The sequence below is a fragment of the Malus sylvestris genome, chromosome 14 (assembly GCF_916048215.2).
Source record: "Malus sylvestris chromosome 14, drMalSylv7.2, whole genome shotgun sequence".
Lineage (NCBI taxonomy): Eukaryota > Viridiplantae > Streptophyta > Magnoliopsida > Rosales > Rosaceae > Malus > Malus sylvestris.
The window spans coordinates 7400169-7421717 of NC_062273.1; the positions used below are offsets into that span (position 1 = coordinate 7400169).

At 40.0% G+C, this 21549-nt stretch overlaps 4 protein-coding genes across 6 annotated transcripts; 3 read left to right on the forward strand and 1 right to left on the reverse strand.

The window, feature by feature from the left end:
* The first annotated feature begins 444 nt into the window (after positions 1–444).
* Positions 445–19878, forward strand: LOC126599240 (G-type lectin S-receptor-like serine/threonine-protein kinase SD3-1). Of its 3 annotated transcripts, none has more exons than XM_050265590.1 (3): positions 445–588; positions 849–916; positions 17353–19878. In XM_050265590.1, the coding sequence occupies exon 3, from the start codon at positions 17374–17376 to the stop codon at positions 19642–19644; it is 2271 nt and encodes a 756-aa protein (XP_050121547.1). In that variant the 5' UTR covers positions 445–588; positions 849–916; positions 17353–17373; the 3' UTR covers positions 19645–19878. The 3 variants fall into 3 exon arrangements, with proteins under 3 accessions (XP_050121547.1, XP_050121548.1, XP_050121546.1); XM_050265591.1 differs by lacking the exons at positions 445–588; positions 849–916 and adding exons at positions 15392–15630; positions 15942–16009; XM_050265589.1 differs by lacking the exons at positions 445–588; positions 849–916 and adding an exon at positions 16881–17046.
* LOC126598984 (G-type lectin S-receptor-like serine/threonine-protein kinase SD3-1) lies at positions 2049–2831 on the forward strand. Its single transcript, XM_050265375.1, has one exon. It carries the CDS (start codon positions 2049–2051, stop codon positions 2829–2831), a length of 783 nt encoding a protein of 260 aa, XP_050121332.1.
* LOC126598985 (G-type lectin S-receptor-like serine/threonine-protein kinase SD3-1) lies at positions 3078–4319 on the forward strand. Its single transcript, XM_050265376.1, has one exon. The coding sequence runs from the start codon at positions 3078–3080 to the stop codon at positions 4317–4319; it is 1242 nt and encodes a 413-aa protein (XP_050121333.1).
* Positions 12172–14730, reverse strand: LOC126598986 (putative disease resistance protein RGA1). The gene has a single exon (XM_050265378.1). It carries the CDS (start codon positions 14671–14673, stop codon positions 12172–12174), a length of 2502 nt encoding a protein of 833 aa, XP_050121335.1. The 5' UTR covers positions 14674–14730.
* Positions 19879–21549: the final 1671 nt, after the last annotated feature.

Consider the following 21549-nt stretch of genomic DNA (forward strand, 5'->3'; position numbering starts at 1 on the left):
TTCTGCCCTAAAATTTTAGCCCGGAATTATTAAAGAATGAACTTAGACTAATTTTTTTTCTTAAATCAATTAAAAAAAAAATATGTAGATTATTGTAAATTAATTTTATGAACATTTTAATTTAAAAAAATTTAAATTCCGATAAACATTTGGGATTTAGCCCGAGGGGAAAACTGGGGGGTATTTGGCCCAGAAATAACATTTGGCATTTAGCCTAAAATTTTAGCATGGGTTGGAGAGTGTTTGGGGGCGTAATTTGGGGGGTAATTTAGCTTTTAGCCCAGGTTTGGAGATGATCTTAGTGTATATAATATCATTTTTTAAAACAAAAAATTAATTTCTTTTCTATTCGTTAGTGTATATAATATCGGTTGTAGCGGCAAAATCTTTTTCTTTCTCTCACGTTTAACGCCCCCTCGAACCCCACTCTCTCTTCCACTTTCTCTCACATTGCTTCTGTAGAATCACTTTTTCAATAAGCAGGTTCTTCCCAACCACTCTCCATTTCAAAACCCCAGCCCGCCCGACTTTTCTCGCTCGTGCCGCCGTTTCTCTTTAGCCTTCGTCCATTCGCCTCACATTTCTTCGGTAAGTTCTTATTCTCTTCACTTTTTCTGGTGCCGCCGCTTCTCCTTACAGACTCTCAATTTTGTGCTTTTATTTTATTTTATTTACATTTTTTATGGTCCAATGTGGTGGTTTAAGTTGGGAATTTGATTTGCGAGTTTCGAATTAGGGTTTGTAATTTAGGTTCTACTGGAAGTGTTGCGTTTGTTGAGTTGTTATATGAACCACCACTTCTAGTTCGCTTTTATCCTCTGCTTATATATCTGCCCTTTTTTTTTCAGGAAGAAAAAGCATCTCTTGAAAAGCTTTAAAGAAAAAGCAGAAGAAGGAAAGCAAATTTGACAAACTGGTTAGTAGTGTGGTACTCACTGTCAATGCTTAAAGTTTCAATTTTTATTACATTTTCTTATCTCACTAATTCAGAAAGTGTTGGATTGCCCTAGTGGTTAGGGAGTTCGTCTTCAACCCACTGCGTCCCGGGTTCTCCCCCATCCCGGGCCGCCCCTGATGTAAATTAAAGTAGTAACATCGCTTGTATTCAAATATCACTAATTCATTGTGTAAATGAGAAAAAAGTCATTTCATGTTTGCTCAAGCTGCTGCCAATCTATGGTTTTAATCCAAAAAAAGAAGCTTTTTCCAATAATGGGGTGTTCCAGTTTCTTGTTTATTTTGTGATTTTGTAGATTTTCTATATATTTATCAGCTATTAAACTTCAATAATGATTTGCCTGCAGTATCGTTGTCCAGAGTGTTGAACTTTCAAGCCCCTGAAAGTGATTGCCTTGCCTAAACAGTGCACACTGTACCCAATTGGGTTAGTTTTGGGTCCCATTCATCCACTTGAGTCTATTCAACACCCACTTTATAATCCCTTAAAAATCCAAATTTTTAATCCCTTTACAGCTCCTTTTTTGGTCACTTGCTTCCTCCCGTTTAAGTCGTAGGGTGCCTCATTCGGTCAGCCAATCTCTGTTTGATTATTCGAAATTCTGAATGCTCACATGACAATTTTACAATGTTCCAAATATATATAATGGGATGCTTCTGAGGTGGTGATGGGGGCATTCCACCGGCTTGTTAAATATCCGGGGTTTTAACTGCCTTTTCAGGTACCAAGTTCTGAATATTGCATATATTCCTTCTTGACTTGTATGAAATTTATGTTGACTGTTATTTCCTTGAGTTTATCGTAAATTTTTTGGAACTTCAATTTTCTGTTGGCCTAAAAACAGTGTTTTTTCATTTTTGTTTGTTTTTATTTATTTTTTATTTGGGCTATGAGTTGCCTTGATTGTTGCCATTTTTACTTCTCATTGTTGTTCATGAAAAATGTTCTAACTTTTTATCCGTTCCTATATCTCTACTCTAATTTTTTCCTAGTGAAATTCATTAACGTTGATACGCAAACATGATTTACACTTAAAGGAGGTCATAGTACTGATTATTTGTTTTTGTAGGATCTATAAGCATATTCAGATATGCCTGAACTGGTCGAGCATTTCCGTAAATCGCGTCTCCTGCTGTGTATCTTTGTTGCATTCCTGTTAAATACTCTTGCGACTTCAGATATTCCCTTGGGTTCCAAAATTTCTGTAGCCGATAAAAACATATGGATCTCTCCAAATGGTGATTTTGCATTTGGATTTTTTAACCGTTCAGACCAGCCAAACTATAGTTTGGGGATCCGTCTCATTTCGAAGTCTTTTCCTCTTGACCAACAACTTTTGGTATGGAGTGCTGCAACTGATCTTATTATTGGTAACAATTCTTATGCCCAGCTGACCCAGGATGGCGAACTAGTTTTATTCGATTCCTTGAAGGGTGTCACTGCATGGACCAGTAAAACAAGGCAATTATCAGTTGTTTCTGCTGCTCTTAATGATAATGGAAATCTTGTTCTATTGAATCAAGAGAAACATATTGTTTGGCAAAGTTTTGATACTCCATCTGACATACTTCTTCCTGGACAGAGCTTCTCTACATTGCAAACACTTCGAGCTGCAAGCAAGAATTGTGTGTCCAGTTACTACACTCTTTTTATGAGTGCTTCTTGTCAGTTGCAACTTCAATGGGAAAGCCATGTCACCTACTGGAGAAGTGGAAGCCTTTCTAGTTCAAACCTCAGTGCTTTCATCACTTCTGATGGAGCCCTACAACTCCGCGACCAAAGCTTGAAACCTGTGTGGTCACTGTACAGTCAAGATCACAATGACTCCATAAGCTACAGGTTTCTTAGGCTAGATGTTGATGGTAATCTCTGATTATACTCATGGGTAGAAGATTCAAAGTCATGGAGATCAGTCTGGCAGGCTGTTGAGAACCAGTGTGATGTCTTTGCAACCTGTGGCCAACGTGGTATCTGTGTCTTCAATGAATCTGGGTCCCCTGATTGCGAATGTCCATTTAAGCAGCAGACAAATGAGTCCACTTCCAGATGTTTTATTCCAAATAATCGCTGTTCTTTGGGTTCCAACATGCTTCATTATAAGCATACTTTCCTACATGGAATGTACCCACCAACTGATGATGTAGTTGCCAAAGTTAGTCTAGAGGAATGCAAAAGCTTGTGTCAGAATGACCTGACTTGTACAGCTGCAACATTTTCAAATGATGGAACTGCACGATGCTTAATTAAGAGAACACCGTATGTTACTGGCTATTCAGACCCCTCACTGAGTTCAGTATCTTACGCAAAGATGTGTGCTGATCCATTAGCTGTAAACCCCAATCTCTCGTTGTCTTCCCCTCCTCCACTCAATCGGTCTCATAAGTTTTGTTTCCCTTGCCTAATTGGAGCAGCGGCAGGAATGTTCATTGCATTTATTTTAGTTCAACTGGCACTTGGTTTCTGGTTCTACAGAAGAAGAATTTCGGTTAGGAAGAAAGCTGCTTTTGCTCATACCAGCGCAAACTCAAACGGCTTGATAGTGTTATCCTTCTCTGAAATAGAGGATCTTACAGAGAACTTCAAATATCAGATTGGGCCAAAGATGTTCAAAGGTGTTCTTCCAAATAGAAAACCAGTTGCTATCAAAGATGTGGATGCAAGTGTAGAAGACAGAAAATACCGAGGTGTAGTTACAAAGATAGGTAACATTCATCACAAAAGCCTTGTAAAGCTGCAGGGCTTCTGTTGTGAGGTAGATCACAAATTTCTGGTCTATGAATATGTTAAGAATGGTTCTCTGGAGAAGTATATAGAAGATCTTAAATTGTGTAAGAAGCTGACTTGGGGGAAGAGATTTGATACATGCTTAAGTGTCGGAAGGGCCGTCTGTTATCTACACACAAGCTGTAGGGAATTTATGAGCCATGGGAATTTGAAATGCGAGAATGTTGTACTTGATGAAAATTTAGAGGCCAAGGTGACTGAATTTGGACTTGGGAACATAGTCAGCAAGGTATCATGCTCTTCATGCTCATCTGCTGAGAGAGATGTGGAAGACTTTGGTAAGATGGTGTTAGTATTAGTAAGTGACTGTCGAGTTGGGGACCTTTGTGAGTGGGCATACAAAGAGTGGCTGCAAGGGCATCCAGAGAATGTGATAGACAGGAAAATAATTGGCGGGTTTATTCCACAAGAGCTAGAACGTGCTTTAAGAATTGCATTTTGGTGTGTCCAAATTGATGAACGTAGAAGACCTCCAATGAGAGAGGTGGTTAAGGTGTTGGAGGGCACCTTGAGCGTTGATCCACCACCACCCCCTTTTTCTTGTCAATGGCCACTAGATGACAAAGAGGAGCCATAGAATCCAGCTATATGGAAGATATTTTATTATATTTTAGAAATATCTTCAAGAGTTTTAAGCTGTGCATAGTAGGACTAACAACACAATGACAATTTAGCCTTGTGTTCTTGTCTTTGAGATAGTCCTAACAAGAGATTTACCCCCTATCCGAGCTTTGACTATATGAAATGCCATTTTTCCATTGAACTTTTGAATTTTGTGTTTAACGTTGAAATGAATTTTACATTTATGCCCTCTCTTTTTCTCGGCATAGAAGAATAATTACGACACTAATGAAGTCCCTGCTCTCTTCCAAGTAGCCAAATCCAGTTTTCTCAGGTATGAATTCTCATTTCATTTTCATCATTACATGGCCTAAAGATCTGGCAGTTTTGTATTTTGGTTATGAGAGGGGTTTGCTTTTCTTGTTATTGTTAATGAAAAAACTGTTGTAACTTGCTTGAATTTCTAAGGCTAAAAGTTGTGGATTTTGTCGGATTTCTTTTGTCAAATTGTTGCTTTCCCCATGTTTTAGTTGATTGGATTTCTAGATTTCCTTCCCTTTGGATAAAAAGGAGAAAAAGGGAGGCCAAAAACTGACATCCTTTGATTGTCTCTGGTGGTGGAGTTGGTAGGATTTGCTGAAGTTGTAGAAGGTGTGAAGTGTTTAGTATTCTTGCTTGAGATGGTAGTCATCAACTCTCTGACCCAATATTTGGCTCAAAGCAAGAACTATTACTATGTGTTGGATACGTGAATACAGTGTGACCTTGTATTTACTCCAATGTTATCCCTGGTTGTTGTGCTTTGACATTTGCTTTGATTTTTCCCTTTTGATTGAGAGCTTCCTTGGCTATATGCCCCAGTTTATCGGTCGCTTAAGACAATGTTTCTTGAGCAACTTTACCACTTTAGAATGGAAATGTTTCTTTGATACGGCGAATTTGGCAAATTTGTCCATTTCATTATCAGACCCTCACCCTGTTCTATTCAAAATAAACATTTGGAACATGAGAAATCTTTGGCCAATCTTCTCCTGTATCATGCTGGCATCTCCTCTCCAGATCAGGACACTTTGATTGTAAGTTTTGTTAAGGCAGTGAGGCGATTCATCTCCTCTGGCAAAGACAACAGTTTGGGACATGATCTGAGGCCAAGCATTTTAAGCGATGTGAAACTCATCAACAACCCAGGTAATGCCTCCAAATTCTCACAATCTAATATAGACTTGACTTGTAGTGTGTGTTGTGGCTCCTTGAAACCATTCTGTTGTTTGCCCTAATTTAATTTTTACACGAAGGGAAAGCAGATGGAGGAGATAGATCAAAGACAGGTTTGTGCTCGAAAATGTGTCTCGCCTCTCTCACAAGACACCACTTAACAGAAAGACAGATGGAGAGGTTGTTTTCATAATATTTTCAATGAAGGAAATAAAATGAGTACTTCTTTAGGGGAGTTGAGTAACTCAGAAGAATATAGAAACTACTCATTTTATCGTCGAATCAGGAAGGAAGAAGTGGTTGTAGCTTTGAAGAAGATGAAGCATAGAAAAGCAGTGGGTTTAGACGATATACCGATCGAAGTGTGGAAAGTCTTGGGAGAGATAGGTATAGCATGGCTCACTGACCTTTTCAATAGGATTTTGAAAACGAAGAAGATGCCAAATGAGTGACGAAAGAGCACTTTGGTGCCTATCTACAAGAATAAGGGTGACGTACAAAATTGCATGAACTATAGGGGTATTAAGTTAATGAGTCATACAATGAAGCTCTAGGAGAGAGTCATTGAGCATAGATTAAGGCAAGAGACACGAGTTTCGGGCAACCAATTCGGGTTCATGCCAGGGCGCTCAACCATGGAGGCAATCTATCTTTTACGAAGATTGATGGAAAGATATAGAGATGGGAAAAAGGATTTACACATGGTCTTTATAGATTTGGAAAAAGCGTATGATAGGGTCCCAAGAGACATTATTTGGAGGATTTTAGAGAAGAAAGGAGTACGAGTAGCATATATCCAAGCTATAAAGGATATGTACGAAGGAGCAAAGACTGCCGTAAAAACTCATGAAGGACAAACCGAAAGCTTCCCCATAACTGTAGGATTACATCAAAGCTCATCCTTAAGTCCTTACCTTTTTTACGTTGGTAATGGATGAGTTAACAGAACATATTCAAGATGATATTCCTTGGTGTATGCTTTTCGCAGACGATATAGTGTTGATAGATGAAACTTAGGAAGGGGTAAATGCAAAGCTTAACCTTTGGAGAGAAGTGTCAGAATCTAAAGGTCTTCGCCTAAGCTGATCAAAGACAGAATATATGGAGTGCATGTTCAGTGCAAATGGAGGCCAAAATGAGTTAGGGGTGAGGATCGGAGATCAGGAAATACCAAAGAGCGGCCGTTTTCGCTACTTAGGATTTATCTTGCAAAAGAACGGAGAATTAGATGGAGATCTTAATCATAGAATACAAGCTGGATGGATGAAGTGGAAGAGTGCATCTGGCGTGTTGTGTGACCGCCGTATGCCACTGAAGCTCAAAGGAAAATTTTATAGGACGGTAATAAGGCTGGCGATGTTGTATGGCACAGAATGTTGGGCGGTGAAACATCAACACGTACACAAAATGGGTGTAGCGGAGATGAGGATGCTTCGTTGGATGTGTGGGCACACGAGAAAGGATAAGATTATGAATGAGGATATCCGAGGTAAAGTATGAGTAGCCGAAATTGTAGAAAAGCTGAGAGAAAATCGGTTACGGTGGTTTGGACATGTGTAAAGAAGGCATACTGACGTTCTGGTTAAAAGATGCGACTACGGGACAGAGGTTTAGGGCCGAAGAGGTAGATGAAGACCTAGGAAAACTTTGGAAGAGACTATAAGAAAAGACTTAGAGTACTTGGATTTAACGGAGGACATGACACAGGACCGAGCACAATGGCGTTCTAAGATTCATATAGTCGACCCCACTCAGTGACTTGGATTTTTCAAGTCTCCAACCGAGAAGTTTTCCTCACTTGGGAAATTAAGGGAATACTACCTCAACCTACATGCTCCACTCACAAAGCTTCAACATACAAGCTTCAACAAAAGAAAAAAAATCAAAGAACTTAGTAAAGAAGGTTTTGGTGTATTTAACACAATACGTTGAAATGAAGCAAAGCTTATTTATTGATATCTCCGATAAGTTACAAATATGTACATATACATGAGTAAAAATAAACAAACAAGATGGAGCATTCACAAAGGTTGCTTAGGAGAAGTCTCAGCAGTTGGTAGAGCCCCAGAAAGAAAAGGCACCGGAGGGGGATCATTTGGAACCTCAGTACTGGACAGAACCCTAGAAGGAGGAGGCATCAGAGGTTGATTATTTGGAGCTTCATTACGCGGTACAGCCTCAGAAGACGAAGACAATAAATGCCTTTGGAACAAACCCAGAAACCTCTGATGATCAAGTAAAATCTGACCATCAGATTCCTTCATCTGGTCAAGCTTCCTCTTCATGTTTGTAGTATAGTCATGTGCGAGCTGGTGCAACTGTTTATTCTCATGCTTGAGCCTTCTAATCTCCTGTTTGAGACTCATCACTTTAGCTGCCAATGATTCAACTTGGCGGGTTCAAGTAAATAGGCGTTGGGCCATATTAAACACAGAACCTGCACACTGAACACTTAGAGCCAGAGAATCTTTAACAGCCAACTCATCAGACCATTTGGAAAGTAGTCTGTTATCTTTGGGAGTGAGAAGGTTCTTGGCTACCACCGCAGCGGTCATATCATTCTTCATCACGGAATCCTCAACGGTAAGAGGACCAGTAGGGGATAAGAAGGATGAGCGTCATATGTTGTCTGGAGAAGGCGTGACTGTCTCTTCAATAAGGTTCAAGTCAAAACGACGGTCGGAGGGGCCTGACATTTTCAAAGGTATTGAAGGGAGAAGAGGTCGGACAAATCAAGATCTTAGAAGTGCAAGAAGGGAACTTCTACTGGTGGAGATTCAAGTGTGATTTGGAACTTAATGCCAGCCTCTATAAAAATCTGCACTCGACGAAGCTTCAGAAATCGAAGAGGCGTTTGTTTTCTCAAAAGCTGGGCTGCTTAGAGACCACGAGGGCCGATCTCAGAAATCGAAGAGGCGTTTGCTTTCTCAAAAGTTGGGCTGCTCAAAGACCACGAAGGTCGATCTCAGAAATCAAAGAGGCGATTGCTTTCTCAAAAGCTGGGCTGCTCAGAGACCACGAGGGTCGATCTCAGAAATCGAAGAGGTATATGCTTTTTCAGCCTTGTCAGCACATGTCACATGCACACTCAGCTTTGCTGCAATTATGGGCATTCTGTCCAAGATTTCTGGTGAAGTAGAAAACACGTGAATCTTACTGTTCAATCATCCACTTTCCACACGCACCATCAGCTCATGGGTACCACTGATAACTTTGCCAAAGATCTTTGACAAAGTTTAGACACGTGAAGCTTGCAGCTCCCACTACATTGCTATGACCAAGAAGGGTAAAAGAATAGCAAAGAAACAGCACTAACAAAGTTTAGACACATAAATTTTGAAGGTCTAGCTACCATATTATTACCTACAAGGGTAAAGGAACAGCACAACTGCTGGATAATTGGAAAGTCCCTGTGTGTCAACCTCTATGCTCCGTGGCAAGGTAGACTAGCCAACATGCCAGACTAGCATGCCTAACCTTTATTCACATTCGAGAAAATACTCCTAACAAGATTGCTTGCTCCAAAATCGAAGAGGCACCACCCTCCGAATCTTGAGAGCTAGACTCCCAACATGATTACTTTCTCAAAAATCAAAGAGACACCGCTATCTGAATCTCGAGAGCCAGACTCCCAGCATGATTGCTTTCTCAAAAATCGAAGAGGCACTGTTTTTCGAATCTCGAGAGCCAAATCCCCGACAGGATTACTTGTTCGAAAACCGAAGAGGCACCACTTTCTTAACTTCGAGAGCCAGATCTCCTTGGATAAAGCTTGTCTGTAATCTTCACACGCAACATCAGCTTTCCAGATACCACAGACCATTTTTTCAAAGTGCTCCGACAGAGTTAAAACACGTGAAGCTGGCAACTCCCACTACCGTGCTATGACCAAGCAGGGTAAAGGAATATCATTACTACTTGTTGTTAGGGAGACTCCTATATATATCGACCTCAATCCTCAACGGACAGGCATACCTGCAAAAATGCTCAACCCTTCCTCATATCTGAGAAGGCACTCCCAACGAAGCCTCTCGAAATACTTAACTTTCTTTCCTCCTGATAATACCTCTGCAAACAAGCTACACCAGAGCAAGAATATCTCATATCATCAGGGTTAAAAGTAAGAGTATCCCATATCATGTTTTTTCCCTATCTTTTCCTTGGCCTTGTTCTTACCTGCAAGACAAGGAGAAAGAGAGCAATCAGTCAACACTTGGAATGAGAGCAATCAGTCAACACTTGGAATCAAATTTCCAGTCAAGAACTAATTGCCTGGAACCCCTTACCTGATTACTTACCTGGCATTGCTCTCGAATACTCATCTTTAACATCTTATGCTTCCAGAGAAGATACCACATCTGCCTGAGGAATAGATAGGGAAAGTGAGAAGGATACAAGGAAGCATGTAGAGACAAGCGTAACAGAACACGTGCCGATACATCCACTACTTTGTCAACAACAAAAGTATCCCATATCAGCAGGGTCGAACGGACTCTAGATTTGATGGACTTGTTTTGACCCTCAAATTCTTCAGTCGACCTTATACTCTGGAGCAAACCAGAAAACCCTCTAGCCCAGTTCAAGAATAAGCCTGTGGAAAGTTACTTCTTCAAAAGCAAAAGTATCTCATATCATCTCTTCTCCTTTTTCTTCTCTTTATCCTTCATGCTGCCTGCAATATATGGAGAATGAGAACAATCAGCCGGAACTCGAAATCAAACTTCTAATCTGAGACTGCTTGCTTGGAGCTCTAATTGCTTACCTTGTCTGTCACCTCTTTCAGCAGATCTCCTAGCTCGTCGACTTGGGGGACTCCTACTACATGGTTTGTATCGCATTTGACCAAGTCTGAAACTACAAGTAAGCTTCAAGTGAAATTGATACATTACCTTGTGCATCTTCTTCAGTTAAAGATACCACCCTTGGATGGAGGAAGAGTACTTCCAGAGAAGATGCCACATCTACCTATGAGACAGATAAGGCAAGTGAAGACGATACCACACTTCGGTACTTAGAAGTTTCGTGATTATGAGATCATTCTCCCACAATATTTCCTAATGTTATTTGTACTAAATCATTCACTTGTACTCACTAAAGGAGAGCTTGAACCTATGTACTTGTGTAAATCCTTCACAATTAATGAGAACTCATCTACTCCGTGGACGTAGCCAATCTGGGTGAACCACGTACATCTTGTGTTTGTTTTCCTGTCTCTATCCATTTACATACTTATCCACACTAATGACCGGAGCAATCTAGCGAAGATCACAAACTTAATACTTTCTATTGTACCAAAGTCTTCACTGATTTTGTGCATCAACAATCCTTAAGTCTTTACCTTTTTGCGTTGGTAATGGATGAGTTAATAGGACATATTCAAAATGATATTCCTTGGTGTATGCTTTTCGCAAACGATATAGTGTTGATAGATGAAACTCAGGAATGGGTAAATGCAAAGCTTAACCTTTGGAGAGAAGTGTTGGAATCTAAAGGTCTTCGCCTAAGCCGATCAAAGACAGAATATATAAAGTGCAAGTTCAGTGCAAATGGAGGCCAAAATGAGTTAGGGTGAGGATCAGAGATCAGGAAATACCAAAGAGCGACTGTTTTCGCTACCTAGGATCTATCTTGCAAAAGAACGGAGAATTAGATGGAGATCTCAACCATAGAATACAAGCTGGATGGATGAAGTGGAAGAGTGCATCCAGCGTGTTGTGTGACCGTCGTAGGCCACTGAAGCTCAAGAGAAAATTTTATAGGATGACAATAAGGTCGGCGATGCTGTATGGCGCAGAATGTTGGGCGGTGAAGCATCAACACGTACACAAAATGGGATTAGTTCATTCCATTTCCAGCTGCATTTTCCGGCTGCATTCCTTAATGTATGGTAATTCTCTTGTCAGCTGGACCTAGTATTTATAAAGCCTATCTTTTTCCGGCTTCCGACTGAGTTGCTGCATCGCATTTGGGATTAGTTCATTCCATTTCCAGCTGCATTTTCCTTTTTCTTTGGTGCTTCTGAGAATTGGGTTTTGCCTTAAAGATTGTATAGAGCATTGCATCTTTAACGTGAATGACAAGCAACAAACTTTTCACTCTGTGCAAGTCTTCAGGGCTTGAAAATCAAGAAGTTGATTATTGTTTAGTGAAGCTTTCGATCTGCTTAATTAAAGCTTGTGGTCAGGTTGTGTCGTACGGTTAGCTGAAATCTAACAGGGAAGCCCCTTCTGCCATGGCCGAGCTTTAACTGCTAGTTGTAACAATGGAACGGTTCTGTATATGCCTCATTAAACGCTGAATTCCTCTGACAGTTCTACCTAGTTTGATGATGGTGAAATCGCCAACCGTCGGAATTACTAAATCGGAGAATACCGCTTCTAAAAAACTTGAGTTTCCGGGAAACAATAAGCAAGCCAAATAGTCAACTACACACACAAGTACAGAGTCTACAGACACAGTGTGACTAATAAGGAAGTACTTTGATGTAATAAAAGGTTGATTAAAATGAAGTAATATTACAATACATCAACACGACAATTTACATCAGCCGGAACAAAATACAAGCAATTGAGAAACAACAAAAGATTAGACAATGAAACAAAGACAAACAGAGAAAATAAGGGGCAGCGGCTTTGAAGACGGCAGCCCTGTTTCTATTCAAAACAAACATTTTGAACATGAGAAATCTTTGGCCAATCTTCTCCTGTGTTGCGCTGGCATCTCCTCTCCAGATCAGGACACTTTGTGATTCTAAGTTCTGTTAAGGCAGGGAGGCAGTGCATCTCCTCTGGCAAAGACAACAGTTTGGGACATGATCTGAGCCCAACCCTTCTAAGCGATTTGAAACTCGTCAACCACCCAGGTAATGCCTCCAAATTCTCACAATCTTCTATACCCAAGTCTTGTAGTGTGTTTGTGGCTCCTTGAAACCATTCAGGCAATGCCACCATTCGTGGTACTCCTACAATCCACAATTTTTGGAGACTTAGTGGAATTCCTTGATAGTTTTCCATCACCAAACCAAGTTGTTTACAATTGGCTATGATCAGAGTGCGTAATGACAGAAGATAACTCGTATCACGCGGCAAACACGTTAGATTACTACAATCCTGAATACAAAGATATCGAAGTGATGTCAAGCATCCCACTCCATTCTCTGGAAAGCTTGATTGTTTTGTGGTAAATTCGAGGCATCTAAGGCTGATCAACTTGCTCATGTCTCCAGGCAACTCTTCAAGATTCACGCATCTACCGAGAGTCAGAGCTTGCAAGCTCTGCAGCTTACAAATTGAATTGGGTAGTGCGGTGATTCTTACATTTCCAGCCAAGTTCAGGCTTCTCAAATGCTTCAAAGAACCAATGGAACTCGGCAACAATTCCCAAGATGCATTGACTAATCCAAGGCACCGCAGATATTTGAATCTTGAAATGCAGGTGCTGAGGAAGGATTCATCAATGTCTTTACAATCCACTACTCCTATGGTCCGCACTTTGTTCAACTTTTGCAAGGTTGTTGAAACATTTTGGCCACTTTCCAAAAATAAGAGATGTCTAACATTTTCAGTGACGCCTTTGGTCCCTGCAGAGCCTACTATCAAACTCTCACCTTGTCCGACTGATTGTACAAGGTCATGGATGAGATCATGCATATCAAATTCATAGAAGAAGGCGTAATCCTTAACATTTTGAAAGAAAGATCTGTCCCATAACTCTTTGAAATATAGCTCACCAACATCTTCCAACTCCATATCCCCATGTTCACGAGATTCAAGGATTCCATGTGCCATCCAATTATTGATTAATTCCCTGCTATCAAATTTAGTGTAATTCTTTGGAAGAGTTGAACAGCAAACAAGGCAATGCTTCAAATGAGAGGGCAATTGAGTATAACTCAGTCTCAAAGCAGGTAGAATGTGACCAGCTCCATCTCGTTCTAGTTCCCATATCTCAGAATCTCTAATCAATCTCCATTGACGCTCATCGGTCTTTGAGTAAAGTTGACTCCCTAAGGTTTTCACAGCTAAGGGAACCCCTCTGCACTTTCTTACAATATCTTCTCCCATTTCATAGAGGCTTGGATGTTGTCTTTCTTGTCCTTCTTCAAATGCACACTTCACAAACAACTTCATACAATCCTCAAAAGAGAGAACTTCTAAATTTATGTATGTTCCAACTGTGCCCATGATTGAAGCAATTGAGATATTCCGTGTTGTCACCAAAATCTTAGATCCTATCTTGGCCCCCTCTACCAACAAATCTCTCAACTCGCTCCATTTGATACGATCTTCATTCCACAGATCATCCAGGACAAGCAGAAATTTTTTATCCTTTAAAGCATCTCGTAGTTGTGCTTGCAACTGATCCAGAGACAGCCCTTCACTGATCTGTGTACCTAATGCAGAGCCAAGGATCTCTTTTGTCAAGCTAGTAACATCAAAGTCCACTGACACATGCTGCCACATTCTTAAGTCAAAACTTCCAACGACTCTCTGATCATTGTACACCGACTGGGCAAGGGTGGTCTTCCCTAAACCTCCAAATCCCACTATAGGAATAACAGATACATTCCCATTATCCCCACCTTGATGATCATCGCCTTGTTGCATTAGAAGATCTACAACTGTATTTTTCTCCGTGTCTCTACCAATAACCTCCGAAGCACGGACAAATGAGTGGGTCGTATTCCTATTCTCCCTCAGATGATCACCGAGATGTGGGTGATGATGAAATGGTCGAAGATCAGCAAAATTCTTATCTTCTTTAAGCTCTTGTAACCTCGCTCGTATTTCCTTAATTCCATGACCTACTCGCAAGTCGAATGCAACTGGATTAGAGCGGGAAAAGAAACGGCGTACCTTTCTAGTTATGCCACTGCCATGAACCACTTGCCTTCGCAAAGCTTCGCACTCAAACTCGTCCAACAGATCCTCCGCATCAAGGAACACATCCTTAAGTTCTCGTAGCCAACTGCTTAGATCATCGTTACGTGCTTGCTTCTCTTCGGCATCCAAGAGCACGTCTTTGATTGTGGACATGGTGCGTCGAAGGTTTTGCAGATCTGCTTTAACACCCCACGCCAAGCAAATCTCCTCAGAAGCAATGGAGCTGAGCCTTTCAATGAGTTTGGCTGCCAACGGAAAAGCAAGCTCGGTCATCTTCTTTCTTTGTTTCTTTCTTCCTTGATAGAAACTGCAGTTCTTTCTGTTGAAAAGATATTTTCATTGGTTGAATAATTATGACAGTGCACAGGTATATATATAGCCACAGCCTCATTACATCAGTGCCCTTATCTTCTACAACTAATTACATAATTACCACAACTAACTATTTACTGTTATAACAATCTAGTGACTGGTTTATATGTCTCAATACACCCCCTCAAGCTGAGCTTGGGATCGACTGAGGAACCAAGAGGAAGCTTGGATTTGAGATAGCCGAATCGATTTTTGGAAAAAAAAAAGAATGTGGAGCATGTGAAAAGTATTTTACATAAATATTTAATTTCTTGCCATTTAATACTACGGTCTAATAGTATTCATCTTCACATATAAATGAGAGGTTTTAGGTTAAGTTCTCGCAAAAAACGATTTTGAAACACATCATTGTTAATTTATTGTGAGGCAACGAAAGCTACTCCTATCCCCTTGGTGTATTAATATCGTTTGTTAAAATAAAAAATTTAATTTCTTTTCTAGTTAACCAAAGAAAAATATAAATAAAAACATAAATAAAAAGAAGGGTGCAAAAGGAAAAAAAATATTAACCTTGTAATAAAAAGGAAAAGAAATAATAAAAAGAAGGGTACAGTCGTAGCAGCAAAATCTTTTTCTTCACTCACTCACTACCGCCTTGAGTCCAGTCAGTGTTTACCGATATGGTCACTCCTCCTCCGGCGACTATTTCGCACAGTCTCCGGCTGCACTAACGTTTAACACCCCCTCGAACCCCCACTCTCTCTTCCACTCTCTCTCACGTTGCTTCTGTAGAATCACTTTTTCAATAAGCAGCTTCTTCCCAACCCCTCTCCATCTCAAAACTGCAGCCCGCCCGACTTTTCTCGCTCGTGCCGCCGTTTCTCTTTAGCCTTCGCCCATTCGCCTCACATTTCTTCGGTAAGTTTTTATTCTCTTCACTTTTTCTTGTGCCGCCGCTTCTCTTTACAGACTCTCAATTTTGTGCTTTATTTTTATTTTTATTTTTTACATTTTTTTATGGTCCAATGTGGTGGTTTAAGTTGGGAATTTGATTTGCGGGTTTCGAATTAAGGTTTGTAATTAGGTTCTACTGGAAGTGTTGTGTTTGTTGAGTTGTTATATGAACCGCCACTTCTAGTTCTCTTTTATCCTCTGCTTTTAGGCCCCTACATTTTCATCTCTTCAACTTTTCAAGAACGACCCATTATTTATCTGCCCTTTTTTTTCAGGAAGAAAAATCGTCTCTTGAAAAGCTTTAAAGAAAAAGCAGAAGAAGGAAAGCAAATTTGACAAACTGGTTAGTAGTGTGGTACTCACTGTCAATGCTTAAAGTTTCAATTTTTAGCGTCCTGGGTTCTCCCCCCCTCCCCTGGTGTAAATATTAAAGTAGTAACATCGCTTGTATTCAAATCTCACTAATTCATAGTGTAAATGAGAAAAAAAGTCATTTCATGTTTGCTCAAGCTGCTTCCAATCTATGGTTTTAATCCAAAAAAAGAAGCTTTTTCCAATAATGGGGTGTTTCAGTTTCTTGTTTATTTTGTGACTTTGTAGATTTTCTATATATTTATCAGCTATTAATCTTCAATAATGATTTGCCTGCAAATAGACCTGACATTTTGGATCCGATCCGTTAACCCGACTCGATTCGATCCGACCAGTTAATATTAGTATTCGGGTGGATTTTTAACGGGTCGGGTCGTTAACGGATGAATCCGTTAAATAACGGGTCATTTTGGATCAACCCGTTAGTTGATGATGTTTTAGTAATTTAAATAAAGTCTTAACAACAAAAAATAAATTCTATGCAAAAAAAAAAAAAATAATAATTGTTAATAGGTGAAACGAATGACCCTTTAGCTTAATGAGTCGAATTCGAATAACCCGTTAACTTAACGGGTCAGATTGAACCTGATTCAAATTCAATAAACCCGACCTGTTTACAGATCTACCTGCAATATCGTTGTCCCAGAGTGTTGAACTTTCAAGCTCCTGTAAGTGATTGCCTTGCCTAAACAGTCCACACTGTACCCAATTGGGTTAGTTTTGGGTCCCATTCATCCACTTGAGTCTATTCAACACCCACTTTATAATCCCTTAAATATCCAAAATTTTACTCCCTTTACAGCTCCTTTTTTTGTCACTTGCTTCCTGCATTTTCAGTCGTAGGCTGCCTCATTCGGTCAGTCAAATCTCTGTTTGATATTCAAAATTCTGAATGCTCACATGACAATTTTACAATGTTCCAAATATATATAATGGGATGCTTCTGAGATGATCATGGGGGCATTCCACCGGCTTGTTAAATTTCTGGGGTTTTAACTGCCTTTTCAGGTACCAAGTTCTGAATATTGCATATATTCCTTCTTGACTTGTATGAAATTTATGTTGACTGTTATTTCCTTGAGTTCATCGTAAATTTTTTGGAACTTCAATTTTCTGTTGGCCTAAAAACAGTGTTTTTTCAATTTTTGTTTGTTTTTATTTATTTTTTATTTGGGCTATGAGTTGCCTTGATTCTTGCCATTTTTACTTTTCAGTGTTGTTCATGAAAAATGTTGCCTTGAATTCATTAACTTTGATACGCAAACATGATTTACACTTAAAGGAGGTCATAGTACTGATTATTTGTTTTTGTAGGATCTATAAGCATATTCAGATATGCCTGAACTGGTCGAGCATCTCCGTAAATCGCGTCTCCTGCTGTGTATCTTTGTTGCATTCCTGTTAAATACTCTTGCGACTTCAGATATTCCCTTGGGTTCCAAAATTTCTGTAGCCGATAAAACCATATGGATCTCTCCAAATGGTGATTTTGCATTTGGATTTTTTAACCGTTCAGACCAGCCAAACTATAGTTTCGGGATCCGTCTCATTTCGAAGTCTTTTCCTCTTGACCAACAACTTTTGGTATGGAGTGCTGCAGCTGATCTTATTATTGGTAACAATTCTTATGCCCAGCTGACCCAGGATGGCGAACTAGTTTTATTCGATTCCTTGAAGGGTGTCACTGCATGGACCAGTAAAACAAGGCAATTATCAGTTGTTTCTGCTGCTCTTAATGACAATGGAAATCTTGTTCTATTGAATCAAGAGAAACATATTGTTTGGCAAAGTTTTGATACTCCATCTGACATACTTCTTCCTGGACAGAGCTTCTCTACATTGCAAACACTTCGAGCTGCAAGCAAGAATTGTGTGTCCAGTTACTACACTCTTTTTATGAGTGCTTCTAGTCAGTTGCAACTTCAATGGGAAAGCCATGTCACCTACTGGAGAAGTGGAAGCCTTTCTAGTTCAAACCTCAGTGCTTTCATCACTTCTGATGGAGCCCTACAACTCCGCGACCAAAGCTTGAAACCTGTGTGGTCACTGTACAGTCAAGATCACAATGACTCCATAAGCTACAGGTTTCTTAGGCTAGATGTTGATGGTAATCTCCGATTATACTCATGGGTAGAAGATTCAAAGTCATGGAGATCAGTCTGGCAGGCTGTTGAGAACCAGTGTGATGTCTTTGCAACCTGTGGCCAACGTGGTATCTGTGTCTTCAATGAATCTGGGTCCCCTGATTGTGAATGTCCATTTAAGCAGCAGACAAATGAGTCCACTTCCAGATGTTTTATTCCAAATAATCGCTGTTCTTTTGGTTCCAACATGCTTCATTATAAGCATACTTTCCTACATGGAATGTACCCACCAACTGATGATGTAGTTGCCAAAGTTAGTCTAGAGGAATGCAAAAGCTTGTGTCAGAATGACCTGGCTTGTACAGCTGCAACATTTTCAAATGATGGAACTGCACGATGCTTAATTAAGAGAACACCGTATGTTACTGGCTATTCAGACCCCTCACTGAGTTCAGTATCTTACGCAAAGATGTGTGCTGATCCATTAGCTGTAAACCCCAATCTCTCGTTGTCTTCCCCTCCTCCACTCAATCGGTCTCATAAGTTTTGTTTCCCTTGCCTAATTGGAGCAGCGGCAGGAATGTTCATTGTATTTATTTTAGTTCAACTGGCACTTGGTTTCTGGTTCTACAGAAGAAGAATTTCGGTTAGGAAGAAAGCTGCTTTTGCTCATACCAGCCCAAACTCAAACGGCTTGATAGTGTTATCCTTCTCTGAAATAGAGGATCTTACAGAGAACTTCAAATATCAGATTGGGCCAAAGATGTTCAAAGGCGTTCTTCCAAATAGAAAACCAGTTGCTATCAAAGATGTGGATGCAAGTGTAGAAGACAGAAAATACCGGGGTGTAGTTACAAAGATAGGTAACATTCATCACAAAAGCCTTGTAAAGCTGCAGGGCTACTGTTGTGAGGTAGATCACAAATTTCTGGTCTATGAATATGTCAAGAATGGTTCTCTGGAGAAGTATATAGAAGATCTTAAATTGTGTAAGAAGCTGACTTGGGGGAAGAGATTTGATATATGCTTAAGTGTCGGAAGGGCCGTCTGTTATCTACACACAAGCTGTAGGGAATTTATGAGCCATGGGAATTTGAAATGTGAGAATGTTGTACTTGATGAAAATTTAGAGGCCAAGGTGACTGAATTTGGACTTGGGAACATAGTCAGCAAGGTATCATGCTCTTCATGCTCATCTGCTGAGAGAGATGTGGAGGACTTTGGTAAGATGGTGTTAGTATTAGTAAGTGGCTGTCGAGTTGGGGACCTTTGTGAGTGGGCATACAAAGAGTGGCTGCAAGGGCATCCAGAGAATGTGATAGACAGGAAAATAATTGGCGGGTTTATTCCACAAGAGCTGGAACGTGCTTTAAGAATTGCATTTTGGTGTGTCCAAATTGATGAACGTAGAAGACCTCCAATGAGAGAGGTGGTTAAGGTGTTGGAGGGCACCTTGAGCGTTGATCCACCACCACCCCCTTTTTCTTGTCAATGGCCACGAGATGACAAAGAGGAGCCATAGAATCCAGCTATATGGAAGATATTTTATTATATTTTAGAAATATCTTCAAGAGTTTTAAGCTGTGCATAGTAGGACTAACAACACAATGACAATTTAGCCTTGTATTCTTGTCTTTGAGATAGTCCTAGCAAGAGATTTACCCCCTATCGGAGCTTTGGCTTTATGAAATGCCATTTTTCCATTTAACTTTTGAATTTTGTGTCTAACGTTGAAATGAATTTTACATTTATGCCCTCTCTTTTTCTTGGCATAGAAGAATAATTACGACACTAATGAAGTCCCTGCTCTCTTCCAAGTTGCCAAATCCAGTTTTCTTAGGTATGTATTCTCATTTCATTTTCATCATTACATGGCCTAAAGATCTGGCAGTTTTGTATTTTGGTTATGAGAGGGGTTTGCTTTTCTTGTTATTGTTAATGAAAAAACTGTTGTAACTTGCTTGAATTTCTAAGGCTAAAAGTTGTGGATTTTGTTGGATTTCTTTTGTCAAATTGTTGCTTTCCCGATGTTTTAGTTGATTGGATTTGTAGCTTTCCTTCCCTTTGGATAAAAAGGAGAAAAAGGGAGGCCAAAAACTGACATCCTTTGATTGTCTCCGGTGGTGGAGTTGGTAGGATTTGCTGAAGTTGTAGAAGGTGTGAAGTGTTTCGTATACTTGCTTGAGATGGTAGTCATCAACTCCCTGACCCAATATTTGGCTCAAAGCAAGAACTATTACTATGTGTTGGATACGTGAATACAGTGTGACCTTGTATTTACTCCAATGTTATCCCTGGTTGTTGTGCTTTGACATTTGCTTTGATTTTTCCCTTTTGATTGAGAGCTTCCTTGGCTATATGCCCCAGTTTATCGGTCGCTTAAGACAACGTTTCTTGAGCAACTTTACCACTTTGGAATGGAAATGTTTCTTTGATATGGGGAATTTGGCAAATTTGTCCATTTCATTATCAGACCCTCACCCTGTTCCATTCAAAATAAACATTTGGAACATGAGAAATCTTTGGCCAATCTTCTCCTGTATCGTGCTGGCATCTCCTCTCCAGATCAGGACACTTTATGATTCTAAGTTTTGTTAAGGCAGTGAGGCGATTCATCTCCTCTGGCAAAGACAACAGTTTGGGACATGATCTGAGGCCAAGCATTTTAAGCGATGTGAAACTCGTCAACCACCCAGGTAATGCCTCCAAATTCTCCCAATCTAATATAGACTTGACTTGTAGTGTGTGTTGTGGCTCCTTGAAACCATTCTGTTGTTTGCCCTAATTTAATTTTTACACGAAGGGAAAGCAGATGGAGGAGATAGATCAAAGACAGGTTTGTGCTCGAAAATGTGTCTCGCCCCTCTCACATGACACCACTTAACAGAAAGTTTGATGAAGTTTTTTAAATATAAAGGTAAGGAGTTATTTGGTTGTCTTGTATTAGGGAGAATGACAAGTCATCCAAGTCTGCTACTGTTAATAATTCTGTTACTGTAAATTAACTGATTGTATTAGTTGTGATTAGTTAAGATAGTTATAAAGTAGTTAGGGGTATCTATGTAAATAGCCAAAGGCTATATATATTCCTACACAATGTGTAAAGTTCTCAGTCAAGTAAATACAATCAAGAAAACTTACTGTTGAAGTTTTCTGTTTCTACATGGTATCAGAGCCATTCCGCTTCACAGCTTCGATCTTTCTCTTCGCTTGCTGCATCGATCGACTCTTGATCGATTTTTCTTCTCTGATCTTCTCTTCGCTTGCTGCATCGATCGACTCTTGATCGATTTTTCTTCTCTGATCGTCACTTCTTCCCTTCCGATCTTGTAGTATTTCTTGATTTCTGTCAGTAATGGCGGCTCAATCGACTGGTTCATCTTCTCCGGTCATCTCCCCCTCGAGCCCAAACCCTAATTTCTCTGGA

What these genes read in the sequence shown, in the direction of transcription:
- LOC126598986 (XM_050265378.1), bottom strand. Translation starts at nt 14,673, where the DNA reads ATGACCGAGCTTGCTTTTCCGTTGGCAGCCAAACTCATTGAAAGGCTC.
- LOC126598985 (XM_050265376.1), top strand. Translation starts at nt 3,078, where the DNA reads ATGTACCCACCAACTGATGATGTAGTTGCCAAAGTTAGTCTAGAGGAA.
- LOC126598984 (XM_050265375.1), top strand. Translation starts at nt 2,049, where the DNA reads ATGCCTGAACTGGTCGAGCATTTCCGTAAATCGCGTCTCCTGCTGTGT.
- LOC126599240 (XM_050265590.1), top strand. Translation starts at nt 17,374, where the DNA reads ATGCCTGAACTGGTCGAGCATCTCCGTAAATCGCGTCTCCTGCTGTGT.